Here is a 24,912-nt window from a genome sequence, read left to right as displayed (position 1 = left end):
ATGTATTTTCAACTTATGACATTTTCAACTTAAAACAATGGGTTTATCAGGCATAACCCCCTCACAAGTTGAGGAAGATCTGTATTGCAAAATGATTACCACAATAAGTTTGGTTAAAATCCATCACCTCACATAGCTATGATTTTTTTCTTATGATGAGAATTTTTATGATCTACTCTCTTAGTAACTTTCAAATATACGATACCATGTCATTAATTTCAGTCACCATGCTGTACATTAACAACCCCAGGACTTATTTATCTTATAACTGGAAGTTTGTCCTTTTGACCACTTTCACCCATCTTACCCAACCCAACGTGCCTCCTCTGGCAACTACCAACCTGTTCTCTGCATCTATGAGTTCTACTTTTCTTTTTTTTTTTTTGATTCCACATATAAGTGAGATCATACAGTATTTGTCTTTCTCTGTCTGGCTTATTTCACTTAGCATAATGCCCTCAAGGTCTAGCCATGCTGTCACAAATGGCAGAATTTCCTTCTTTTCATGGCTGAATAATATTCCACTGTGTGTGTGTGTGTGTGTGTGTGTGTGTGTGTGTGTCTGTATATATCTCACATTTTTCTTTATCCATTCATCCATCAATGGACACTTCGGTTGTTTCCATGTCTTGGTTATTGTACATAATGTTGCAATGCACATGGGAATGCAGATATCTCTCAAGACAGTGATTTCGTTTCCTTCCAAGAATTACCCAGAAGTGAAATTACTGGATCATATGGTAGGTCTATTTTAAAATTTTTTTAGGAACTGCCATCCTTAAAGTTGTTTTGGAAGATGACCATGCCTGTCATTTACATATTGTCTATGGCTGCTTGCAACAGCAGTGTTGAGTGACTCTGATGGAAGACCCAATGGCCTGCCAAGCCTAAAATATTTACTCTCTGGCTTTTTATAGGAAGAGTTTGTTGACCCTGTTCTAGAACAATGTCTTGTGTGTAGGAGCTCAATAAACACTGGTTGAATGAATGAATGAACCAATAATTGCTATCGCTATTCTCGGAATTCTGTCGTAATTCATTAAGGTACACACACACACACACACACACACACACACACACACAGCTGTATTCCAGACTTTATTCAACAGTAGAGGGTCCCCAAGGTCTTCGAGTCAGAGAGGGGGTTAATCATAGGATTAACTTTGATCATGGGTCTGGCACACAGTAGGGGCTCAGTAAAAATTAGTGTCTTTGCTACCGTTTTCTTGCTGTGTCTCTTCCTTCCTTCCCCCCACCCCCTTGGCTGTCTCTTTCTCCCTGTGTGTGTGTCCCCCTCCATCCTAGGGGGTCTGTCCATCTCCCTCTGCCTCCCCCAGTCTCCTGCTCCATCTCTTTCCTTACCAGGGACCTTCTACTCTCCTCTCTTCCCTGCCCCCTCCCTCCTAGCCCTGGACAGACTGAGACATGGTGAGCAAGTATTTCCCATGAGAGGTCCCGTCTCAGCCCTCACACACCCAGAATGCACCCCTCTGTCTTCCTGACCTCAGGGCATGACTCCCCACTTCCCCATCATAGTCACAACCTGGGCACATCAACAACTCCCACCCCTGCCCTCCAGGTGCTGCCAACCCTTCTTCTCTCAAATCCATCCCCATCCCTCTCTGTTCCCACTGCCACGACCTCCTTGTGGCCAGACACCAACATAGCCTCCTAGCCGGGCTCCTGGATCTGTGCCCACCCCCCTCCCTCTACCCCAAGAACCATATTTCTAGAACTCGCCCCTGACCTTACCACTTCTTTGCTTAAAGCCTCAGAGGTCCCCAACTACACCCCCACTCTGGCAAGGCCCACATTTCCTGGCCTGGCATCCAAAGCCAGTCACAATCAGACCCCAGTTTCCACTTCCCCGCCCTTGCCCAGCGCATCCATGTCCAGTAACTCCAGGGGGTCACCTTCCCTGAAACCTCCTTACTGAAAACCCCAAATGCCTGGCTTCCTCCCTGTGATTCTGCTAAGAAAACTCAAGCCCTGCACCATCCGCCTCTGCATCTCATCCCCAGCCCTCCTTTGCTCCCCAGTCTCCTCGCATGGCCACCTTCTCACAGATCCTCTGACATCCCGCCTGGATGGGGCCTTTGCATTTGCTGCCCCCTTGCCTGGAGCACTCTCTCTCGCCCCCTCCACCCCCGCTGCCTCCTCAACCAGCTAACTCCTCCCATCCTTAGGGCCTCTGGAGGGGCCCCTGAGCCCCCAGCAGTGCGTGGTCTTTAGCCTTGGGACTGTCTCTTCATATCACAGTCCCAACTGCTCACTAATTCACTGCTTCCCCCACTAGACACAAGCCCCCGAGGGCAGAGAGCTTGCCTGGTTGTTTTCCTGGTACCTGGTACAGAGGAAATGCTCTAGGACTCTTTGTGGAAGGAAGGGAAGAAGGAAGGAGAAATGAAGGATGGATGCCGTGTGTCCCTCCGGCCTCTGCATCCGTCATCCTGCTTCCTCCCCGGCAAGGGTTTTCACACCTTTCCACCCATCCTTTAAGGCTAAGAGAGTCTTTCTCTAAGTGTCTGTCAGCTCCAGGGTGGAATTAACACTTACACCCGAGGAGAGGCTGCTGTTACAGCCCCATCCCCCAGCTCCAAACAGTCCCCACCCTGCCTGGCCTCCCTCCCTGTTGCCCAGCTGTCAACAACCACAAGAAAAACAAAGCCCAGATGAAAGTCAGCAACTCAGAGCCAAAAAAAAAATTTTTTTTTTTTAAAAAGAAGTCCCATTGTTCCAGCAAGCCGAGAGAAACAGAGCGGAAATAGACCAAGCACTGGACTAGGAGAAAAGGAACAATTCAAAGGAGTGACAGCCGGAAAGGGCTGGCATTGGGGTGGGTGATTTCTGCCTTAGGAAAGAGATGGGGAAGATGTGGATTCTTTTAAGAAGAAACTCAGAGAATAAGGCAAGAGCAGGCCCCCAAAAGTGGGTGAGAAGACAGTTTATCATCTGAACCAGGACGCTTCTGGGAGTGAAAGGGGCCCTGCTAATAATGATGCTGGGACTGTCCTGGGCACACCTGGACACACGGTCGCCTACCCAGAAGTGTACAGCCTTGTACCCAATCCCATCGGTGTCACTGTTCTCACCCAAACTCTTCAACAAACAAGACCGAGAATGTGCTGCGTGTCCACCCGCTCCACTGGCTCTTCATGTGGTTCGGGGGATGTCATTTCATTGCTCAAACCCATCTTGTGCAGATGCTACAAGATGCTATAAGGAACTTGCCAGACCACGCAGTTTCAACGGGACCCAACTGTGGTTTGCTCTGATCTATCTGGTTTCAGAGTCCCTGCTTGTCCTATTGGGGCGAGTTGCAAACCCCAAAGCTCAAACGCCAACAACCCCACTGTGAGGGGTCTGGCCCACGCGTGTCGCTTCTACAGTGCACTCCTACATTCAAGGAGAATTTTCTGAGGGCCAGGCCCTGGGGATACAGCAGCGAAGACAGCCGCGGCTCTCAGGGAGCCCACTGTCCAGGGCAGTGGTTCTCAACCAGGAGTGCTTTTTGCCTCCCAAGGGACATCAGGCAACGTCTGGAGACATTTTTGGTTGTCACGACTTGGGTGGGGTACTACTGGCGTCTGGTGGGTAGAGGCCAGGGATGCTGCTCACCACCCTACAACACACAGGACAGACTCTCTCCCCCCACAGTAAAGAATGATCCAGCAAAGAGCGTGCCACCATTGAGAAAACCTGGTCTGAGGCGCAGAGGTGGGGTGGCAGACAAGTAAACAAATTAGTATATACGTTCTCTTATCCATTCAACAAATATTCATTGAGTGCCCGCCATGGTTTAGATGATGCTCAGAAAGCAGTAGGTGCCATTAAGAAAAACAAGCAGGGGACTTCCCTGGTGGTCCAGCGGGTAAGACTCCCTGATGCCAACGCAGAGGGTCAGGGTTCGATCCCTGGTCGGGGAACTAGATCCCGCGTGCATGCTGTGACTAAGTCCACATGCTGCAACTAAGAAGTCTGAATGCTGCATCTAAGAAGGCTGCGTGCATGCTGTAACTACGAAGTCTGCATGCCGCAACTAAGAAGTCTGCAGGCCGCAATTAAGATCCGGCACAGCCAAAATAAAGAAATAAAGAAATAAAGATTTCTAAAAAGGAAAGAAAAACAAGCAGGAGGGGATGGAAATGACTGGGGGAAAGGAGAGAGCTCCTAAGGAGATGCCATTTGAGTGACAGCTGGCTGAAGGAGGAAGTGAGCCAGGCTCATGCGGGGAAGGCAGCCCCATGGAGGGGACCACGGGCCTGGGCAGGGCCAAGCTCAGAGAGCGTGAAGGCCAGCAAGGAGGGGTTGATTGTAGGAGGTGAAGTTAGAGAGGACGGCAAAGGCCACATTTTGTGGTCTTGGGATGGAGTTTAGATTTTGTTTACAAAAGTAACATCTGATAAATACCAACTAGAAATGACAAAAACAGACTTTGTAAAAAAAAATCCCCTAAAATGTCCAATGAGGCGAAGTGAGAAAAAAGCCCTCTATATTTAAAACTCTAAAGGAGCTGGAACTTTATCACACGGAGAGCCGTACACTTGATGAGTATCAACCTGAGGTCAGTCGCTACGTATGCAAAATGACCATTCGGCAAATAGGTGTGCTGGAATATTTTTAGATGGTAATTCATGCTTTTTTCCCCTGTATTTTCCCCCCTTTTCCTTTCACTTCATTCAAAGGGTAAGAGGCGCTGGACTTCTTTGTCCCAGAGGTTTTGCAGCAAAGAGGAGAAACCCATCTGCAAAATCCTTCCCTCCTGGCTTTCATCTTTAGAAGCCTTAATTTACCAAGGAGATTAGGACAGGGACCTCTGAGTCAGGGAGAGAAAGAGTGAGCTGTCTTCTAGTCCTTAGGACAAAAAAAGGGTTGGGGACTTCCTTGGTGGCACAGTGGTTAAGAATCCACCTGCCAATGCAGGGGACAAGGGTTCAATCCCTGGTCTGGGAAGATCCCACATGCCACGGAGCAACTAAGCCCGTGGGCCACAACTACTGAGCCTGTGCGCTAGAGCCCGCGAGACACAACTACGGAAGCCCATGCGCCTAGAGCCCGTGCTCCACAATGAAGAGTAGCCCCTGCTCGCCACAACTAGAGAAAGCCCATGCACAGCAACGCAGCCCCCCCACAAAAAAAAACAAAAGAAAAAGGGTTGGATTGTCCTTGTCCAGGGCAGGAGAGGATGCTGAGGGTCTGCAGTGATATTTTCTTGGCTAATACAATGTTTTGAAACATCTTGAATTAAAAAGTTAAACCTAGGGTTACTAGGTAACCCAACAATTCCTCTCTTAGGAAAACATATGTCTACACAAACACTTGGACATGAATGTTCATAGCAGCATTATTTGTACTAGCCAAAAAGTGGAAAACAACACACATGTCCATCAACTGACAAACAGAGAAATAAGATGTGGTATATTTGTGCCATGGAATATTATTTGGCAATAAAACGGAATGCAGTGGTGATACATCTTACAACTTGGATGAATCTTGAAAACATCACGCTAAGTGAAAGAAGCCAGTCATAAAAGAGCATATAGTGTATGACTCCATTTATATAAAATGTCTAGAATCGGCAAATCCATGGAGATAGAAAGTAGATCAGCGGTTGCCTAAAGATGGGGTGGGGGTTGGTGGAAAAAAGGGAGTGACTGCTAGCGGGTATGGGGTTTCTTTCTGGGGTGATGAAAAGATTTTAAAATTAGATTCTGTGATGGTTACTAAAAGCCTTTAAACTATACACTTTACATGGGTGAACTTTACGATATGTAAATTCTATCCCAATAAAGCTGTTTAAAAAACATTTTGGGGCCTCCCTGGTGGCGCAAGTGGTTGAGAGTCCGCCTGCCGATGCAGGGGATACGGGTTCGTGCCCCGGTCTGGGAGGATCCCATATGCCGCGGAGCGGCTGAGCCCGTGGGCCATGGCTGCTGAGCCTGCGCGTCCGGAGCCTGCGTGTCCGGAGCCTGTACTCCGCAACGGGGGAGGCCACGGCAGTGAGAGGCCCGCATACCGCAAAAAAAAAAAAAAAAAAAAAAAAAACATTTTGAATTAAAAATCAGGTTTTCCTATAAAAAAACCAGCTTTGGGCTCTCCTTGAATGCTGTGCATCTTCCTCCATGGCAGCAATGGGGTGCTGATGGGGTGTGCACTCCCAAGTTTGCCGCCATCCCCACATCCACTGCTGTGTTACATCTGGACAGCTTGACTCACTTATGTAACCTACATGGTCCCTGTAGGCACTGCAGGGACTGAGGTCACCAGCCCCTTCTGATCACCACAGGCACTGAGGTCACCAGCCCCCTTCTCCCACCTCCCATCTGGCCCAAGAAGCAAAGAGCTCTGGGGACTGGAAGGGACCCTGTGAACAGGGAATTAGAGGAGGCTCAGTGGCAACCTACATGGACCCATGTAACAGTAAAGCACATGGCTTTGAAGCCAGAACCGCCACATACTAACTCTGTGCCTCAGTTTTCTCAACTGTAAAATGGGAATAATAATAGCACCTACCATTGTAGGCTTCAACAGAGGGAATATGTTTAGAACAGTGTCTGGCATAATAAATGCTCAATAAATGGAAGCTATTGAGCCCATAATTTCTTATCTGCAATTTCAAATTCCCAGAAGTTCTGAAATCCAAAAGCTTCTTCATAATTCATCTGGCCACAAAATCTGACTTGGCCTGAACTCATTTAGCACCAAAACCTGACCTGAATGGACATGAGGTTATTGACCGTCTTTATTTATTCCCCCCTAGAATGAATATTCACGTGTTTCACTCTGTTTGCTTACACAGTGCTGCCCCAGCCCCTACTGGGGTGTTCTGTAATGGATGGTTTATGTATTACGTTACCTGCCCAAAGCTGAAACGTTCCATATTCTGGAACACTTCTAGCCCTAAGGGTTTCAGATCAGGGACTAAGCTGTATGATGAAGATGATCATGACAAAGATTAAACCCCACCCCCTCTTTGTCTGACACTGCATAAGACCAGACAATTGCAGCACGGCCCCAGGCAAAGGCAGTAGGGAGTAAGCCCCTCAAAATTCTGACAATAAATCTTCTACCAGCCCAGGAGGATGGGAGCACAGAATCAAAATGAAGTTCTTTTCCAGAAATGAAAGAAATGCAGTGTGTTCCTTGCATAGCTGGATTCAGGGTATGAGAATCACACAGGCCAGGTTAGCTTTAGAGGACAAAACCTCACCTTGTCCTTGGTTTAGCTCCCAGACCTCGTTGGGTGTCTCTTCCTTTGGCTGGTCCTGATTTGTATCCTTTATGACGATACTGTAACCCTAAGTATAGTGCTTTGCTGAGTTCTGTGAGTAGTCCTAATGAATTATCAAACTTAAGAGGGTCATGAGAAAGCTGATTTGAAGCCAGTTGGTTAGAGGCACGGGTACCCCAGGGACCCCCTGAACTTACAGGTGGCACCTGTAGTGGGGCAGTCTTGCTAGGGACCGTGGCATCTGATGGCAAATAGCATCAGAATTGTATTGCAGGGCACAGGTTAATGTCAGAACAACACCCTTTGCCTTCGTTTGTCCTCACCCATACCCCCCTGGCCGGCACCAGAGGTCACCTGCAGCTTTAGCTGGCAGCTCCGGTGCATGTTGGTGGCTTCCTTCCTCAAACACTTTCCATCTTAGGTGGCGAAGGCCAGAAATGCTGGGGGAGTTACTGACTCAGGAGTGCCCCCTAAACCAGTGATGGATGAGAGATGGTGAATAAATTCCACTGCTTTCTCACCCCTTGGGTGTCCTACACAGTCTCTCAGAGGGTCCCCAGCAGGAGGGAAACGCAGTTGCCACCAGTGGTCACCCGCCTACCAACATTCCCTTTATTGGCCCTCCTGCCTTCTTGTCTTAAAAATCCACTGTCCGACCATACTTCCTGGGATCAGTTCCCAAATAAACTACTTGCACCCATATCTTCACCTTAGGGTCTGCTTTGGAAGAACCCAAATGAAGACGTCTACCATTCCTGGGGCTCTTGAGTCGTTTAGCTCCACTGCTGACCTGATAATCTCCCAACTTGACAAGCCAACCAATTCCCAACCACTAGGACTTCCAGTCAACAATGCCTTTGGGCAGCCACTTGTCCACCATTGCATAGTAATCCTGCTTGGTCCACGGCTAAGCCCACACCACAGGTGTGCTTAGAGCCCCAGGCCCGGCTAATCACAGTATTTCATCCTCCGGCATGATGACTGGTTCAGGAATGAGTCTATGAACCTAGGTGGTCTGATCATAGTCCTCCTTGGAGTTTTGCAGGAGGTACTTGAAAGGAGTCCTCTCTGCCTCTGGAATCTTATGTAAGGCTGGAGCTGCTTATGACTATCCACTCTCCACATGGATGGGCCTGACTGAGACAGAAGCTAAAAGAAGTCAGAGTTTGGAGATACAGCTAGATTCCTGATGACATGATCACCTGGATGCAGCCATGCCTGAAGCATAACCACCCTGTACTTTTCAATTACATGAATCAATAGAGTTCAATCACGCCCCCGCCCCCAACTTCTTCCGTTAGCTAATTTGATTGGGTTCTTGTCACTTGCAAGCAAAAGAAGCTTTTAATGATATTGAAAAACTCATTTCTCTGATTTAGACCCTCTGTACTTTTAGACACAAAAATATACAAAAGTACTTGCTCTCTCAGTTATGAGCAAGAAACCCAGTCTGGCCAGGGCAGAAGAACTGAACAGAGGGAGCTACGGGCAGGAGATTCTTTTTAGCACAGGCCCAAGGTGGCAGGGTAGCTAGTGGAATTAGTGTCTCAGGAAACTCACCCTAAAATACAATGGCAGTTTACAGTAGGAAGTTACAGATCATCATACCAAGAGTAAGCTCTAAGGAAGAGCCAAAGAATTAAGTGAAGTGTGGACTGGGGAGGAATTCAAGACCACAGGCAACCTCACTTGGTGGAAGCTGCTATGACTGAACATAAAACAAACAGATCTAAGCTTCCTGGCAGCCAGTGAAAGGCAAACCTGATGGGTTAACCAGCTTACATTCGCTCACAGAAGGCAGCCTCAGACCAGGCCATAGGGCCAATGGCTCTATAAAACTGCCTTCCTGGAACTCATAGGCTTCATGGCTCATGGGGCTGGAGGTGGGTCCAGAGGAGCAGGTGTGCGCACTTTGCATGCCTCACAGCTTGGCTCCTGAGGATTTTGGTGGTCCCATGGGTGTCTGTGGTGCAGTGGGATTTGCCTGCTTTGTCCCTCAGGCCCCAGGCCTCCAGATCCCCAAAGGTCTATCCAAAACACACGGGTAGGTGTCCACCTTGCAGGCTTGCCCTTCAACTCATACCTCACCTTGAAAATAGCCCCTGAAATTTTTTTTCTTTTTTAAAAATTATTATTATTATTATTTTTATTTTACAGAATTTACTACAAAACACCATAAAAACTGCCTTCACTTAAGCTCTCTCTCCCCGTATCCGGCGAGCCAACTGGATGTCTTTGGGCGTGATGGTGACTTTCTTAGCGTGGATGGCACACAGATTAGTATCTTCAAATAAACCCACCAGGTACGCTTCACTAGCCTCCTGAAGCAAACCAATGGCGGCACTCTGGAACCTCAAGTCGGTGTTGAAATCCTGGGCGATCTCCCTCACCAACCTCTGGAAAGGCAGCTTCCCGATCAGAAGCTCGGTGGATTTCTGGTAACGACGGATTTCTCGAAGCGCAACGGTCCCGGGTCTGTAGCGATGATGTTTTTTCACCCCGCCGGTAGAGGGGGCGCTTTTCCTGGCCGCTTTAGTGGCCAGCTGTTTGCGGGGCGCTTTGCCACCCGTGGACTTACAAGCAGTCTGCTTGGTTCGGGCCATTTTCTTTCACCCAATGCCTAAATATTACGCCGCTTCTCCGACAGCCGCACCGCTCCCGCTGCCCAATGAAGAGCCGCAGTCACCGAACTAACGGAAGAAGCTCCTCCGACTAACGAAGAAACCACTCTGGGTTCCAGGCGCCCCCTATACCTCCGTTTTTATACCCACGCTTCACGCTGCGTCTCTGCGTCATAGTACCCTAATTTGCATACACCAACGACTTTTTCTTTTTTCTTTCTTTCTTTCTTTTTTAATTTTTTTTTATTAATTTCTGCTTTATAACAAAGTGAATCAGTCATACATATACATCTGTTCCCACATCCCTTCCCTCATTCATCTCCCTCCCTCCCACCCTCCCCATCCCACCCCTCCAGGCGGTCACAAAGCACCGAGCTGATCTCCCTGTGCTCTGCGGCTGCTTCCCAATATCTACCTTACGTTTGGTAGTGTATATATGTCCATGCCTCTCTTTCGCTTTGTCACAGCTTACCCTTCCCCCTCCCCATATCCTCAAGTCCATTCTCAAGTAGGTCTGTGTCTTTATTCCTGTTTTACCCCTAGGTTCTTCATGACATTTTTTAAAAACTCCATATATATGTGTTAGCATACGGTATTTGTCTTTCTCTTTCTGACTTACTTCACTCTGTATGACAGACTCTAGGTCTATCCACCTCATTACAAATAGCTCAATTTCATTTCTTTTTATGGCTGAGTAATATTCCATTGTATATATGTGCCACATCTTCTTTATCCATTCATCCGATGATGGACACTTAGGTTGTTTCCAGCTCCGGGCTATTGTGAATAGAGCTGCAATGAACATTTTGGTACATGTCTCTTTTTGAATTATGGTTTTCTCAGGGTATATGCCTAGTAGTGGGATTGCTGGATCATATGGTAGTTCTATTTTTAGTTTTTTAAGGAACCTCCATACTGTTCTCCATAGTGGCTGTACCAATTCACATTCCCACCAGCAGTGCAAGAGTGTTCCCTTTTCTCCACACCCTCTCCAGCAAGCCCCTGAAATTTTTTTAAAGTGTATGCAATGGTGAAGACTTTAATGCTTCTCATCAAAATTCTTAGAAGTCATTCTGCATGCATAAGATTAGAATTCCTTCAAAGAAAAACATATAAGATTCAAACTTTAATTCCTAACCTAAGTTTCCACTAGCCCTGTATTTTTGGGTCACAAAAGCATCAAAACATCCTCAAGTCCCATCATACTCCATTCAATTGCCTTTCAAGTTTAAGATATTCTGTATTTTTAAAAAAGAAAATTAAAAATTTCAAATCATACATTATGTATATAAGGTTAAGAAATTGAATACGAGATTAAGAGTGGTGTACTGTGCAGTGAAATACATGCTTTATGACGAAGCCAAATATGCCAAGATTACATAAAAGATAAGGTTCTATTTTCCCAGATTCAAAGAGCTACCTCATCCTTGGTCATGTTTTGTTTTATCGCAAAATTTCCTTTTCTCGATACTTAACAAAATAGACTCTGGCTGACTTCTCCATGAGGTCTGATTTTTTCCTGGAAACAGACGTGCTCTTCTTCATTCCAGTGCAGTTTTTACTAAAAGCCCACCTGTGTTAGCCTGACCGTCCAGGAGTTCTCCAAATGACTTTCTTTTCTTCCTAAGTAGATCAGCCTCATTTTTCAGAGAAACTGGGGAAGAACAGACATCTTCCAGCCTGCTTTCACATCCCCTCCAAGATACAAGACCCTGGCTGCTGGGGGAAGAGACAGCGACACAGGGAACCCCATCTTCTCCAGCACCTCTGCTAAAGTCACAGGACTGGGTGGGCGGGGGGACACTGGCAGCTGGAGCCACACCCCCATCTGGAATTAGTCTTGCTCAGGCCTGAGAGATGGAGAAAAGCCGTGGCCCAGTGCAGGGCCACATTATGACTTTCAAGGGCCCCAGGCACTTCTGACTTCATGGGCCCGTTCCTCCATAAAAGAAATATTAAAAATTACATTTTATGATGGCAGTGGTATAAAAAATACTAGTCCAGCCTAGATTCATTCTTATGCCTTCATTATTATTCTATTTTTTTCTTCTGATTTTAAAAGCAGTCAAAATTAAAGCCCTTTGTGGGTCCCGAGAAGCACTGGGAGCTCTAGGCTCTGGACCAGCAGGCCAACAATCTGTACAACCACCCTCCTGCCAGAATTGGGAACATAGCTCTGTTGGCCCTGCCCCACCACCGCTTCTCCCTTGGCTGTAGAGTCCAAATCCCTCACCCCAGCCTCACTGTGACAGGGCTGGTCCCTGGGGCCCTGATCTGCCCTTCAGTTTATTCAGGGACAACTAGGAATAATAATAATAATAACAGCGGTGACAACCTGAAGTCCTGGGGGCCAGGCCCTGCTCAAAGCACTCTGTGTGGCAGGCTCTGGGCTCAACCACTGGCTAGCTACGTGACTGCCGGCAAGTCAGTTTTCCCATCTGTGGAATGGACGTAATGTTCCTCCCACAAGGACACTGAGGAATAAAGATATTAACACATGCAGCAGGCTCAGCCCAGTGCTGGTGCAGCATGGCATCTCAGTCCGTGTTGGCAATTACGATTAATCCTAACCCACTGGCTCATTATAATAATTAATTATAATAATTGGCTCCCGTAGGGGCTGCCCTGCCTCTGCTTTCTCCTCTACCTAGAAGGCGTTGACCTTGGGCTGAGGACCCCTCGGTGTGAGCTGGTCCGGCAGCATCACAGCCCTGGCAGCATCAGAGCCCAACCCTCTCCCCACATGGACTCGGTGGATGGGCTCTCCCCCACCCTGCTTGCCCACTCCTTCCCCTCCCACAGCAACAAACCAGAAGCCCACCCACCTCCTCCAAGCTTCTCACCCTCCCCAAACACCCTCCCCCCCAACTCCCCCCCCACCAGCTGCCTTGTTCTCAAGGGGCTCCTGAAAGGCCAGCTTCCTGGTTCCTCCAGGCCAGGCAAGTCGGGGGCTTGGCTCTCTCCTGGTCTCATGTTTCTCCCGGGTTTATTTTCTCCCAGGCATGAATACAGAATCCTTTCTCTCCACCACTTGCTTATCACATCATCTGGCTGCTACATCCTTCCCAGTTACTGTTTTCTGAGGACTTAAAAGTCTTCTCCCTCCCTGCCCGCCCGGTCACTCCTGCAGTACATCCTGAGAAAAGAGCAGAGCTTTGAAGCCAGCAGGAGCCGGGTTTAATCCCAGCTCCAAAACTGACCAGCTGTGTGACCTTGGGCAAGTCAGTTAACCTCCCTGAGCCGTGCATCGTGTATCTTCCTGAAATTACGGAGATGATCTTATTTTCTTTAGCAGTGGGACTCCCCGCTAGAAGGAAACTAGGGTTTTTTGAGGGGTGAAAACTTTGATAAGCCCTTTGAGGTAGGGGGAAGAGCTCCCTATCCGCTTCCCCACGAGAGAGGCTTGAAGAACCAGAGGCAGCTGCCTTGGGCTGGCCACCAGCTTTTGTTTTGTGACAGGAGTAAGCAGATTGAGGGGGGGGCTGGATGCTTGGGATAATGGAGGGGATTCTTTTTTTTTTTTTTTTTTTTGTGCTGTACGCGGGCCTCTCACTGTTGTGGCCTCTCCCGTTGTGCAGCACAGGCTCCGGACGCGCAGGCTCAGCGGCCATGGCTCACGGGCCCAGCCGCTCCGCGGCATGTGGGATCCTCCCAGACCGGGGCACGAACCCATGTTCCCTGCATCGGCAGGCGGACCCTCAACCACTGCGCCACCAGGGAAGCCCTGGAGGGGATTATGTGATGCTTGGTAGAGAGAAAGAAAAGGAGAGATGAAACCACTGACAAGGAAAGGAGCCTGGACACCCCGCAGCACCTCACACCCAACGTGTTCAAAAGGGACCCATCGTCTCCCCGAGTTGCTCTTTCCCCACCTTCCCCATCTTGATGGTACCATCCCATCCTGGCCAAATGCCAGCCCAGATCAGGGGTCTGGCCATCTGGACCTAGGGGCCCCTCCCCAGAATAATGTTTTCAGCTCCATAAAATAAAATAAAAGGATTGTAGAAGAAACCAGTTACACTGAAATGCAATTAGAAAAATATTCAAATAAATGTGTTGCATAGTAATATATGTGCTTCTTCATTAGCATGTTAGATAAGATTCAGCGGAAGCTCTCAGAAGTATTGCCCTTTTGAAGGAGTGCATTTTAAGATATGTGCATATGAAAAACGTGGTTCCTATTGGTGACTATGTCACAGGCGCCACCCACGACTGTGATGCGTTGCCTCCGTTCCTATTTGAAAGATATTCTAAATGTCAGTTACGAGTTAGAGAAATAAAGATGTAACTTCTCCCCCATCCAGGTTCATGGACTCTCTGAATTCTGTGGACTCCACACTAGGAACCTTTGACCTAGAGTCTCGGTTTTTCCAACCCATTCATTCCCGCCCACCTCTCCTGGTCAGTCTGCAGGCACTGTGCCTGCATCTCCTATCCCCACAGCCACTGCATGGGGTTGGGGCCTCACCCTTTCTCACCTCCTGGCCGGCCTCCTCACCTCCATTCTGGCTCCACTCCTCCCGTGCTGCACCCTGAACCCTCGTCCCCAAATGCAAACCTGACCGTATCACCCTTTGCTCTGGATTCTTCGATGGCTCCCTGTTGCCTGCATGATAAAACCTACAGACCATGGCAAAGCACAAGACCCCTACCCGGCTCTCCAGCCTCATCTCTCAACACTCCTACTCGCCTGCCTTTTCACGTTCCCATTATTTTGAACTACGTGAAGTTTCCAGAATATGCCACCTCACTAAGCTTTTTCCTGTGCTGTTCCTTCCACCCAAAATGCCCTCCCCGAGTTGTCCATCAAGGCAAACTCTTAAAGTTTTTTTCCAAGTCTCAGCTCAAATGATTGCTTCCTCAGGTCCCACCCCACCCATTGGCACCCCCTGGGCAAACGTAGGTGCCCCCTTGCAGGACTCACCACACCCAGTTCATGAAGGTCAACTGGCCATGTTACAAGGGTTTGATGAGTCTGTGTCGCTACAAGATGGCAAACTTCAGGAGGCCGGGACTGAGTCATTTTTTCTTCGACTCCCCCAAACCTAGTACGGACCCCAGAGCCCAGGAGGCCTTCAGTGAGTGTTGGTTAAGTAAATGAATACAATATGGAAAAAAAAAAACTGATTTCAGGCATAATGAACACACGTAATAACAGCAAACAAAGAATAACCCATCTCTCGATCTGGAATAGCCGAAAACAGGGTCACGGGGGAAGGGGAGGGCGGCCAACATCGACACTGTGCTGTGAGGATCACTCTGTTTTTCTTTTCTTCCCTTTACTATTCTGGTTAGATTTCCCACATCCTGGGAATGACAATGCGTGTGTTTTGATCTATGCAGCATGCTATAATTTCTTGAATTCCGCTTTCTATTCTTTCAGAGATCCTTCTGTTATATACACATACCTCAATTAGGGGGCGATTATTTCCCTTACCAAAAGGCTCATCGTTTCAGTTTCATTAAATAGAGAGTTCTTCCAGCGCATGAAGAATAAGATTAGATTTATAGAAATTCAGTTTACATTTGGCTTTTTAGGAACAGATGTCGTACACAGCCAAGCCACTGCTCCGTCAGGCTTCCTGAAGTTATGGTTTACTGGCTCCTTTGACTGCCTTCTGGCAAACTCCTGGCTTAATCCCTTATGAGCCGGGTCTGCTGACGCTATTCGGGGCACCTGGTCACCTAATCCAATGACCTTTGCTTGGAGCCTTCTGTCTCCACCTCCCTGAGTCATGCTGCCGCCGCTGACCATCCAATTTTTCCTAAAACCCTCAAAGTCCTTGGCCTTTGTCCACAGTCTCTGCTCACCCCATCCTCACCATTGAGATTCCAGATGTGTTTGTTCGTCAAGCTTCCTGCTGGCCATCTCCCCATGGAGGTCTCAAGGGCAAATAAGATAAAGCAGATGAGTGATGTGCCCACCACACCCAGCAGGCTCCCCTTCCATATCCCTGTGAAAGACGCCACCGTCCGCCCATTTTCACGACCACCTCCCTTTCCCTCGTGCCACAAATCCAATCCATCACTCGCCATGGGGCGTTCACCTCCTGAATACATCTCCAGCAAACCCATCTCTCTCTCCCACATGTGTTAAGCTCCATGAAGCACTGGAACTGTCTGTTTCCATTCATTACTATAACCCCATACTTATTAAACACATGACCTGGCACACGAGACACTCAGTAAACACATGCTGAATCAGAGAATAGGGGAGCAGACAAATCCTACTTTACAAACTGTAACGCTGAGGTTCAGAGAAGAGAAGTGATTGGCCCATGGTCACCTAGGGGGACCAATCAGGACTTAGCCCGAGGGTGGCTCCAGCTCCCGCATTCCTCTCTGCTCTGGGCACAGGGTTGGTTCCGGTGTGTTCTTGCCCCACTGCCCGAGGCCCTCTGCCTTACCTGAGAGCACCGTGAAGACGGCCGCAAAGGCATTGAGCTTGAGCCCGTCGATGACATTGCTGGAGTGGAAGAGCTCGAGACACATGAGGCTGAAACCAACCACCAGCAGGAGGATGTAGAGCACCTCGGAGACGACCGACAGCCACAGGACCCCTGCACGGAGGAGGGAGGGGGGTCGTGAGACGGGGGCGCACAGGGCGGACCCTCCCTGGGTTCGTTCCACCCCACGCCCTTGGGTTGGGGGATCAAGTCGGTTTAGAGAAGACCTCGGTTCCAGGGTGGGTCCTGATTAGGTAAGGCGATCCTGGCCAGCCATCCTCCTCACCAGGACTGGCTCAGGAACCCCAGCCTAAGTCAGTCGGAGCGTGGCGCTCTCAGGATGACAGTTACTGGTCCAGGGAGGCATGTGACCAGTAAGCGGGTCCATTCAGACTGGAGGGAGGAACTTCCAACCTGTGGCTGGATGGGAGGCTCTCTTTCTCTTCTCATCTGTTACATGACTGCCACTGGGAGCCATCTCATGGCCCAGAGAGCACCTGCCTTAGAATGAAGCTGACACTGGTTGCTGAGCAGAGCAGTGGAAAGATGACCTCACTGGGCCACGCAACCATCAGCCCTGAGGGCTTCCCTGTGGCTAAGCTGGCCAGTATGATGTTCTCTGTTACCTGAAGCTATAAGCATCCCAACTCTTACACACATCATGCTTGCCCTCAAGGTACACCTACATTTTTATTTACCCTGTTCCCTACTCCACTTTTTTCTAGAAACCACCACTGCTATTCCCACAGCTTCAACCAACCTTGTGATTCTCTTGGGAGCTGCCATCTTCTGCTGTGGTCCCACCCCACTGGGCACAGCTAATTGATCCAATGTGATCACGTGACCTAGAATTGGCCAGTCAAGGCCCTTCTCTAGGAATCTGTGCTTGGAACCCACTGACGTAGACAGGAAGAGAGGCCCAGATGGGAGCCCAGGCACTCTGCCAGTATGAGCGACTGGTTCCAGCTGTTCCTGAAGGCCAGCTGCACCCCATCCTGCCAGTGTTTTGGCTACCCAAACCTTCTTTTTATTCCCTAAGATAGCACAGCTCCCTCTTCCCCCAAATTGGTCCAAATTGGGTTACCATCATTTGCCACCTAATTTAGGGGGCATCTTCTATTTCTCCCATCCTACATTATTCTTCCTTCTTCCTACATACTTTTTATTTGAAGAACCCCTTTCCTCTCTCAGTCTGTGCGGTTTAGTTGCATCAGATTCACACCCTGGCTCCATGACTCGTATCTGGCCAATCAGAACTCCGTGTCCTTCTGACTCTAGTCATTGGTTCAGGAATGAACCTCTCTATGCCTCAGTTTCTTAACCTATAAAATGGGAATAATAATAACTCCTATCTCATAGCATTGTGGTGCTGCGAGGATTCACACAGCAACGTAATGAGCTTGTGCTTAGCATATAGTAAGAGCTCAGTTCACGTGCATCATTACCATTGTTGGATGGGAGGAACACGGTGGGGACTGAAAATGGAGCCAAGGGGTCCTTGAGTGAGGTCAAGGCTAGAGACAGTCAAGAGGGAGACAGGACACTGTGGGAGCAGACACGATTTCTGAGAAAAAGGGTGGCGAGTAAGAGATGGAGCACATCATGTGACTTACCTTCCAAGCCACACTAACCATAGGTGTTTTTTTTTTTTTGCGGTATGCGAGCCTCTCACTGTTGTGGCCTCTCCCGTTGCGGAGCACAGGCTCCGGATGCGCAGGCTCAGCAGCCATGGCTCACGGGCCTAGCCGCTCCACGGCACGTGGGATCTTCCTGGACCGGGGCACGAACCTGTGTCCCCTGCATCGGCAGGTGGACTCTCAACCACTGTGCCACCAGGGAAGCCCTAACCATAGGTTTTGAGAAGGGACTATGGATGGACCAGGCCTGGCCAGCCGGAGATGGACACATGACCCAAATCAGTTCAGTGAGTCAGGCACAGGACTTTTGCTGAAACTATTGGGAAAGAAAATTCCTTTTTTCCACTGGGTTTGAGGCTGGGAAGATGGAACGATGGAAGTGACTGCATCAAGTAGCAAGGGCCTCCCTGAGGGCAGAGCCAAGGCCAAGGAAGGCGGCACCAAGAGATGGAGGAAGACCGTGTCCTGTGACGTTGAGCCCCCAGATCCAGCCATGCCTAAAGCTGCCAGTCATTTGTTCTTTCAATCCCATGAACCAAGAGATCCTTGTCTTTGCCTGAGCCGGTTTGGGGTAGAACTTCTGTCTCTTACAACCGACAGTCCGGATCTTCAGTTTTTCTTTTCTCGGAAGCTGTCCTTCCCTACCGCTCTGCCTTTGCACAAGTGGTTCTTTCCACCTTAATGCGCTAGGGACACCCGATATACACCATTCAGTGAAGGAAGCAAACAAACAGCAACATCTGAGCCCCTATCTATTCTCTGATGAAGGATCCAGATTCTCAAACACCCACTATCATTCCTAATGCAACGGGGCTTTCAGAGCTTTGAAGAACTTATTTCTTTTCTTTTTCTTTTTTTGCTACAAAAATATCGCATCTCCTGGGCAATCCCTTGGATTTCTGTAAGAGAATAATGTGCTCTTGGCAGCCTGGATGTTGTTAAAACATCCCCTGGCACCGTACACTCGCAGCCTCTCAGGCCCTTTGCTGGCCCGAGGCCCACCGGGCAGCGAGGAGGAAGGCAGGAGGTGCAGGGTGAGCTGGGCCATGCAGGGGTGCGGCTGCCCTCCGGGAGGCCTGCTCTCCCTCCCAGCAGCTTTCACCTCCAGCTGCTGTTGCCCTGCTGGTGGGTGGAGCCTCACCAGGGTGAGGCTCACCGACTCAGCTGACTCCCCCGCAGTGCCCCCGCTCCCCCAGGGGATGCTCTCATCCTGCCCAAGTGGGCCCCCGGCCAAGCCTCCACCCCACCCACCACCCCTCATAGCAGGGCCCAGCTCTGCTCTTTCAGATGGGATGGGCGTGGGGGACTGAGATGCTCCAGGAGTTAAGTTAACCATGGAGAAACAGGCAGTGGAATCTCAGCTGAATGGCTGGGGTTATGCTTCTTTTTTCTGCCAGATTTATTTCCCTGTCTAGCCACTGGGCTCAGAGCACCTGTCTGCAAGTTACAGCTCACCTAAGCCAAGGAAATTAATAACTATAGTAAGAAGCGGAATTGTTGCTGAGGTTATGCTAATAGCAGCAACAATGTCACAGTAAGGGCCAAGGGATATTAGGTGTTTACCACGTGCCAAGTCATACTGGACAATGTTAATGTTCCACCCAATGTCCTTGCACCTCTTTTTAGCATTTCTGTCTTTGGAGGATTGTCTTTGGGAAACTGGACTACATCTTGCCCATATTCATTCAGAAAGTGCCTGGAAACTTACATTTTCCTCTCTGTTCTATTGTCAACCAGTGGCCGACTGGGGTAGTCCTGCCCCATGGCTCCGGTGGAGACCACCCTGGGTGGTGACCCACACTGCAAAGCTCCCTCAGGGCCAAAACTGAAGCCGCCCTCTCTGGGCCCTGGTCTGACATCACCCCCTCACTTGCCTTCCTCCCTTCCCCGTTCTGCTCCCCTCAATTCCCTTACCGTTCTCCTCCGGGGCATTTCCTTTATAAATGACTTGCACATGGATCCTCAGCCCAGAGTCTGTTTCTAGGGACTCTGGCCTCAAACACCAGCATTCACATGCATGATCTCCCCCAATCTTCCTGACAACTTTGCAAGGCAGCAATGCAGCACCCATATTACAGATGAGCAAACTGAGGTTCAGGGGGATTAAACCACTGGTCTACACAGCTGAATAGTGAGTGATATAGTCAACCTGGGTTCAAACTCAGGCCTCTCTGACTCCAGAAACCATCATGGGTAGGGAGGTTGTAACCTATCAGGATAGAATGGCCACTCTGAAGTCATATCGGGGGAGTTGGGTACCCTGGCGATGGCTCTCATCTACATGCACTCCAGCATCCCAAAGAATTCCTGCATCGGAATTCTTGAAAGAAGATGGCCACAGAGTGGGATTATGGTGGGGGAGGGGGTTCTCAGTGATCCTGAGCCCAGCTGGCCACCAGGTGTGGTGGCGAAGGAGGTCGCAGGGAAGAGCAGATGGGTCTTGAGGATGCTGGTGACTCAGGCTGGGACCTAGGACCTGGGACCCTTTGCTGCAATGCTCGTACCTGGACAAAGTCTCTTCAAGCAACGAAACACAAAGAAACTATAAAGGACTAAAAATAATTGCACGCATTGGCAGTTGGGGCAAATTATGATTATGGACAACAAGATACGAAAAGACAAAAACCCCAACTGCTGGGGCTTCCCTGGTGACGCAGTGGTTGAGAGTCCGCCTGCCGATGCAGGGGACACGGGTTCGTGCCCCGGTCCGGGAAGATCCCATATGCCGCGGAGTGGCTGGTCCCGTGAGCCATGGCCGCTGAGCCTGCGCGTCCGGAGCCTGTGCTCCGCAACGGGAGAGGCCACAACAGTGAGAGGCCCGCGTACCGCAAAAAAAAAAAAAAAAAAAAAAAAAAAAAAACCCAACTGCCACTTCTGAAGAGCCAGGAGCAAAAGCACAGTACTGCGCATGCCCCTGCACACAGCACCACCAAAGAGCTGGGCAAACCACCTAAGCCATGCCTCTGGCCCGACCCCTGGACCCGCCCCTACCTTCACCCCATATAAGGAACCAGCTCACCCCTACCCCCACCCCACCCCCACTCCGGGAGCCAGCAAGCAAGGGAAACTAACTGTTGCTTGTTTTCGCTCCCTCTTGCTGCAGCAGGGGCCCGGGTAAAGCCTTGCCTGAATTTCTTGTCTGGCCTCTTATCAATTTCTATTGATTAAGGAGGCCAAGAACCCTGGTTGGTAACACTGGGAACCGGGCTGGAAAAGATGGGTTTGACCCATGCTGCAGAGGCAGGTGCAGTCCTAAAGGGCTTAGCAAGGGAAAGACATGCAGGGAGGCTTGCTCTGGAAGGGGGCTGGCTGGAAGACCCGGTGGAGGTTTGGGCCGCGCTCCATGAAGAGATGGTGGTGGCCTGGGCCGTGGCAATAATGGGGGGGGGGGTGAGGACAAGTGGGGAGCTTGATAACTCCAGAGGGGTGGGCTCAGTGGACTGCTGACCCATGAATGCGATGGCAAAGGAGACGGAGGAGTCCAGAGTGGGGCCATGTTTCCAGCACAGGCATCTGAGCAGACAGTCATCGTTCCTCAGTGAGAATGGGATGATGCTAAGGCCGGAAGGTGGTGAGGCCACTCCTACATGTGCAGAGTCTGCAGCAGCTGCAGGACCTCCAGTGGGGATGTGCAGGAGGCAGCTGGAGCTCAGACAGGGATGTGGGGACATTGGCAAGACATGGGCACTCACTAAATGTTTGCTGTGATTGTTAAAGAGATGGATGCCCCAAAAAAGCATTTAGAGCAAAAGAGAAAAGGGTAAGAAGTAGAATCCACAGGAACATTAATACTCAAGGGGAGGGGTGGGGAGGGGCTGCGAAGGTGTAGTGACACTGTGGGTGTCCCACCCATCCCTGCCGACAGCACTTCAATGCACCTGCCACCTGCCAGCACCTCTCTGCCCCAGGGGTTGCCCTGGTCACCAGAGCCTAGTCCCCACCTGCTGGGAGACTGACACCACCCTGCCCTCCACCTCAGCAGCAGCCCTCAACCAATGCCTAATGTTAGCTGATGAATAAGTACAAATTATACCTGTGTTTCCCACTGTAATAGGGAAGAACAAATCTGACTCCATATTGGATTAGTTTCTTTTCCTTTAACCTTTATACTCTATTGCTTTTGCTACAAGTTAAGAATATCGCCTATAGCCTGAAATATACAGGATGGCCCATTCTCAAGGTTCTGACCTTTATAGGTGTAACACTTTTCCATTCATATAGAGATAAAAAGTTGCAGAACAGAGAAGAGCATTTGTCTTGTTGGAGGTTTACAGGAACATCGTGACCTGACCTAGCTGGGCAGTTGCAAGAACAAAGGATTCCGGCACCAAGAAGTTTACATCAACAAACCACACCCCCTCCCCTTTCAGTATAAAAGAAGCTTGAATTCTAGCTTGGGGAAGATGGTTCTTTGGGACACGAGTCCACCATCTTCTCAGTCTGCTGGCTTTTGGAATAAAGTCGCTATTCCTTGCCCCAGCAACTCTGTTGTCCTGCCATGCATGAGCAGTACAAGCTTGGACTCAATAACACCACCACCAGGGGAGAGATGGTGTTAAGTGTGAAGAACCACAACATTAAATTGTCTGCATCAAAGAGTGAAAACGCTATTCGCTTTTCCATTATGTTTAAAATTCTTATCAGCCCAATCAAAAGAGTCTCCACTTGGCGATAATATGTCCTTAACACTTTCCTAACACTTGTTAATTGTTTGAAACAATGAGAGGGCTCAGATCTTCAGCAGTTCCTAAGCAGACTTGAAGAACATTTTGACAGTTGCCCTCTGTGCTGGGGACTCTCCATCACCCCCATCCTCTCCCTCCCCGCCCAGGCCACAGCTCTCCACCCCTCTCTGCCCTACTCTGGGCCCCAGGGGACTGATTCCTTAGAAGGGCATCCCCAGGCTCCTGGTCCTCTGACTCAGCAATGGGGGACACCAGTTGGAAGTCGGCACATGGGAGGAGAGAGGTCAGCGTGCTTCTGCCCTGCTCCCTCTCTGTCTCTGTCTACTTCTCTGGCATCAGCTTCATCCTCTTGCCCATGACTACAGCTCCATTGTCACGGCTACTATTCTTACAGACCCCAGAACACTGTTCTTGCCCTTTTCTCCTTCCTGTCCAAGGCTGGTAACAGCTCCCCTCTGTCATCAGCCCTTGGGGGCCTCAAATTCTCTTAACCCTTTCCATGCCTCTGTTAGGAGTTCTTTCATCCAAGTGCCTTCATTTGAACCTTTTGGGAGATTCTGTTTCCCGCAGACAGCCTCCCTGGCACATCATTTTTTATGGCAAGGGATCCAATTAGAGGAGTGATCTTAGCCAGTGGTCCCAGAGTAGGCCCCGAATAGCAGCAGCAGCAGCACTTGGGAACTTGTGATGCAAATTCTTGGGCCTTACTGAATCCAGGAACTCTGAGAGTAGAACCCATCTGTGTCTTTTTTTTTTTAAATAAATTTATTTACTTATTTATTTTTGGCTGCTTTGGGTCTTTGTTGCTGCGCGTGGGCTTTCTCTAGTTGCAGTGCATGGGCTTCTCATTGTGGTGGCTTCTCTTGTTGCAGAGCACGGGCTCTAGGCACGCAGGCTTCAGTAGTTGTGGCACATGGACCCAGTAGTTGTGGCTCGTGAGCTCTAGAGCACAGGCTCAGTAGTTGTGGCGCACAGGCTTAGCTGCTCTGCAGCATGTGGGATCTTCCCGGATCAGGGCTCGAACCCGCGTCCCCTGCATTGGCAGGCGGTTTCTTAACCACTGCACCACCAGGGAAGTCCCCCATCTGTGTCTTAGTGGGCCCTCCAGGTGATGCTGATGCACATTCAAATATGAGCATCACTGATCTGAAGTCCTCTTTCAAATGTATGTAGAAAAAAGAGAGTCGACTTGTGTGGGGGAGGGGATTGAGTCAATAAATACTAGACCTTAGGTGTTGGCGTCTGGCCAACGGAGAGAAGGTATAATGGGAACAATGAAACAATTAGGGAATCATCGTAGTGTCTGGTCTAAAATCAATGCCCACTATTAGCGTTATGGAACGCACCCACGTGTGAATAAAGGAAGCTGGGAAGGACAGTGGGCTGACAGCCTCTGGGCAGGACCAGCGGGGAGCCTTGGTGACACCCGGAAAGGCTCAATAATCACAGAGATGATTGTTTCAAATCTCTGAAACTTGCTGCTAATGGCTCGATTTGCAGCTGAGAACTGGTGACCTCCCGGGGCAGAAGAAATGAAATGATTTCTCATCAGGTGCGGGGCCTGTGGGGTGACAGCTAATCCTGTTAGCTGCACTTTTTGCCTTTTTAAAAAACATCTTCATGACGCCAGCTCTGACCCTCCACTGATGCAATTGATGGGTTTGCAAGAACCATTTCCCTTTTGCCCAGGAATCCCTCCCTTGCTAAGACACTTTCCAGGGCCAGCTCGTTGGCTGAGGGGAAAGTCATAGGTGGGAACCATCTTGGATGTGTGACATTGGCTGGGGGCCTTAACCTTTTGCCCTCTGTTTCCTCAATTGAAAAATGGGCGTGATAGACTTGTGAGCGTTAAATGAGACAATAGCTTTAAGTCACACAAGCCTGACACTTGGAAAGTATTCAAGAGAGCTAAGTATTAATATTACTTCCTAATTAGTATAATTATTAGCAATTACAATAATTACAAGAGGCAGTGAGGCATAGGGGTGAAGAGCCAGACGTGGGCCAGGCCACCTAGATTGACACTAGCTCTGCCAGTTACTAGCTGGGAGACTGAGCAAGTGGTATCACACAGTGTCCCTGTTTTCTCGCTTATAAATTGGGGATAGATCTAGTACCCACTTATGGACTGTTGTGAGGATAAAGCAAGTTAATTGATTAGTGAAGTGCTAAGGGCAGTGCCTGGCACATAGCAAGTGTTAAGTAAGCGTCAGTTACTGTTACTATTATTGTTATCATCGTTGTTATTCCCATGGGACGTAGCCAAGGAGTAGGCAGCCTGGAACAATTGCA

General features: G+C 49.3%; 2 protein-coding genes across 3 annotated transcripts in view; both read right to left on the bottom strand.

The window, feature by feature from the left end:
- The window catches only part of GSG1L (GSG1 like), a 225,504-nt gene that overhangs the window by 63,802 nt on the left and 136,790 nt on the right, over window positions 1-24,912 (bottom strand). Inside the window, exon 3 of one of the 2 annotated variants that reach the window (XM_060078770.1) lies at window positions 16,260-16,412. The exons of the other annotated variant lie outside the window; for it this stretch is intronic. Within the exon in view, the coding sequence (XP_059934753.1) occupies window positions 16,260-16,412 (153 nt within the window). The remainder of the gene's footprint in view (window positions 1-16,259; window positions 16,413-24,912) is intronic. 2 annotated transcript variants of the gene reach the window in all.
- Window positions 9,385-9,926, bottom strand: LOC132477083 (histone H3.3A-like). The gene has a single exon (XM_060079380.1). The coding sequence runs from the start codon at window positions 9,832-9,834 to the stop codon at window positions 9,424-9,426; it is 411 nt and encodes a 136-aa protein (XP_059935363.1). The 5' UTR covers window positions 9,835-9,926; the 3' UTR covers window positions 9,385-9,423.

The sequence above is a fragment of the Mesoplodon densirostris genome, chromosome 16, assembly GCF_025265405.1.
Source record: "Mesoplodon densirostris isolate mMesDen1 chromosome 16, mMesDen1 primary haplotype, whole genome shotgun sequence".
In the NCBI taxonomy this organism is placed as follows: domain Eukaryota; kingdom Metazoa; phylum Chordata; class Mammalia; order Artiodactyla; family Ziphiidae; genus Mesoplodon; species Mesoplodon densirostris.
The sequence above is the reverse complement of the archived record's forward strand: the minus strand, read 5'-3'. Positions and strand labels throughout refer to the sequence as shown.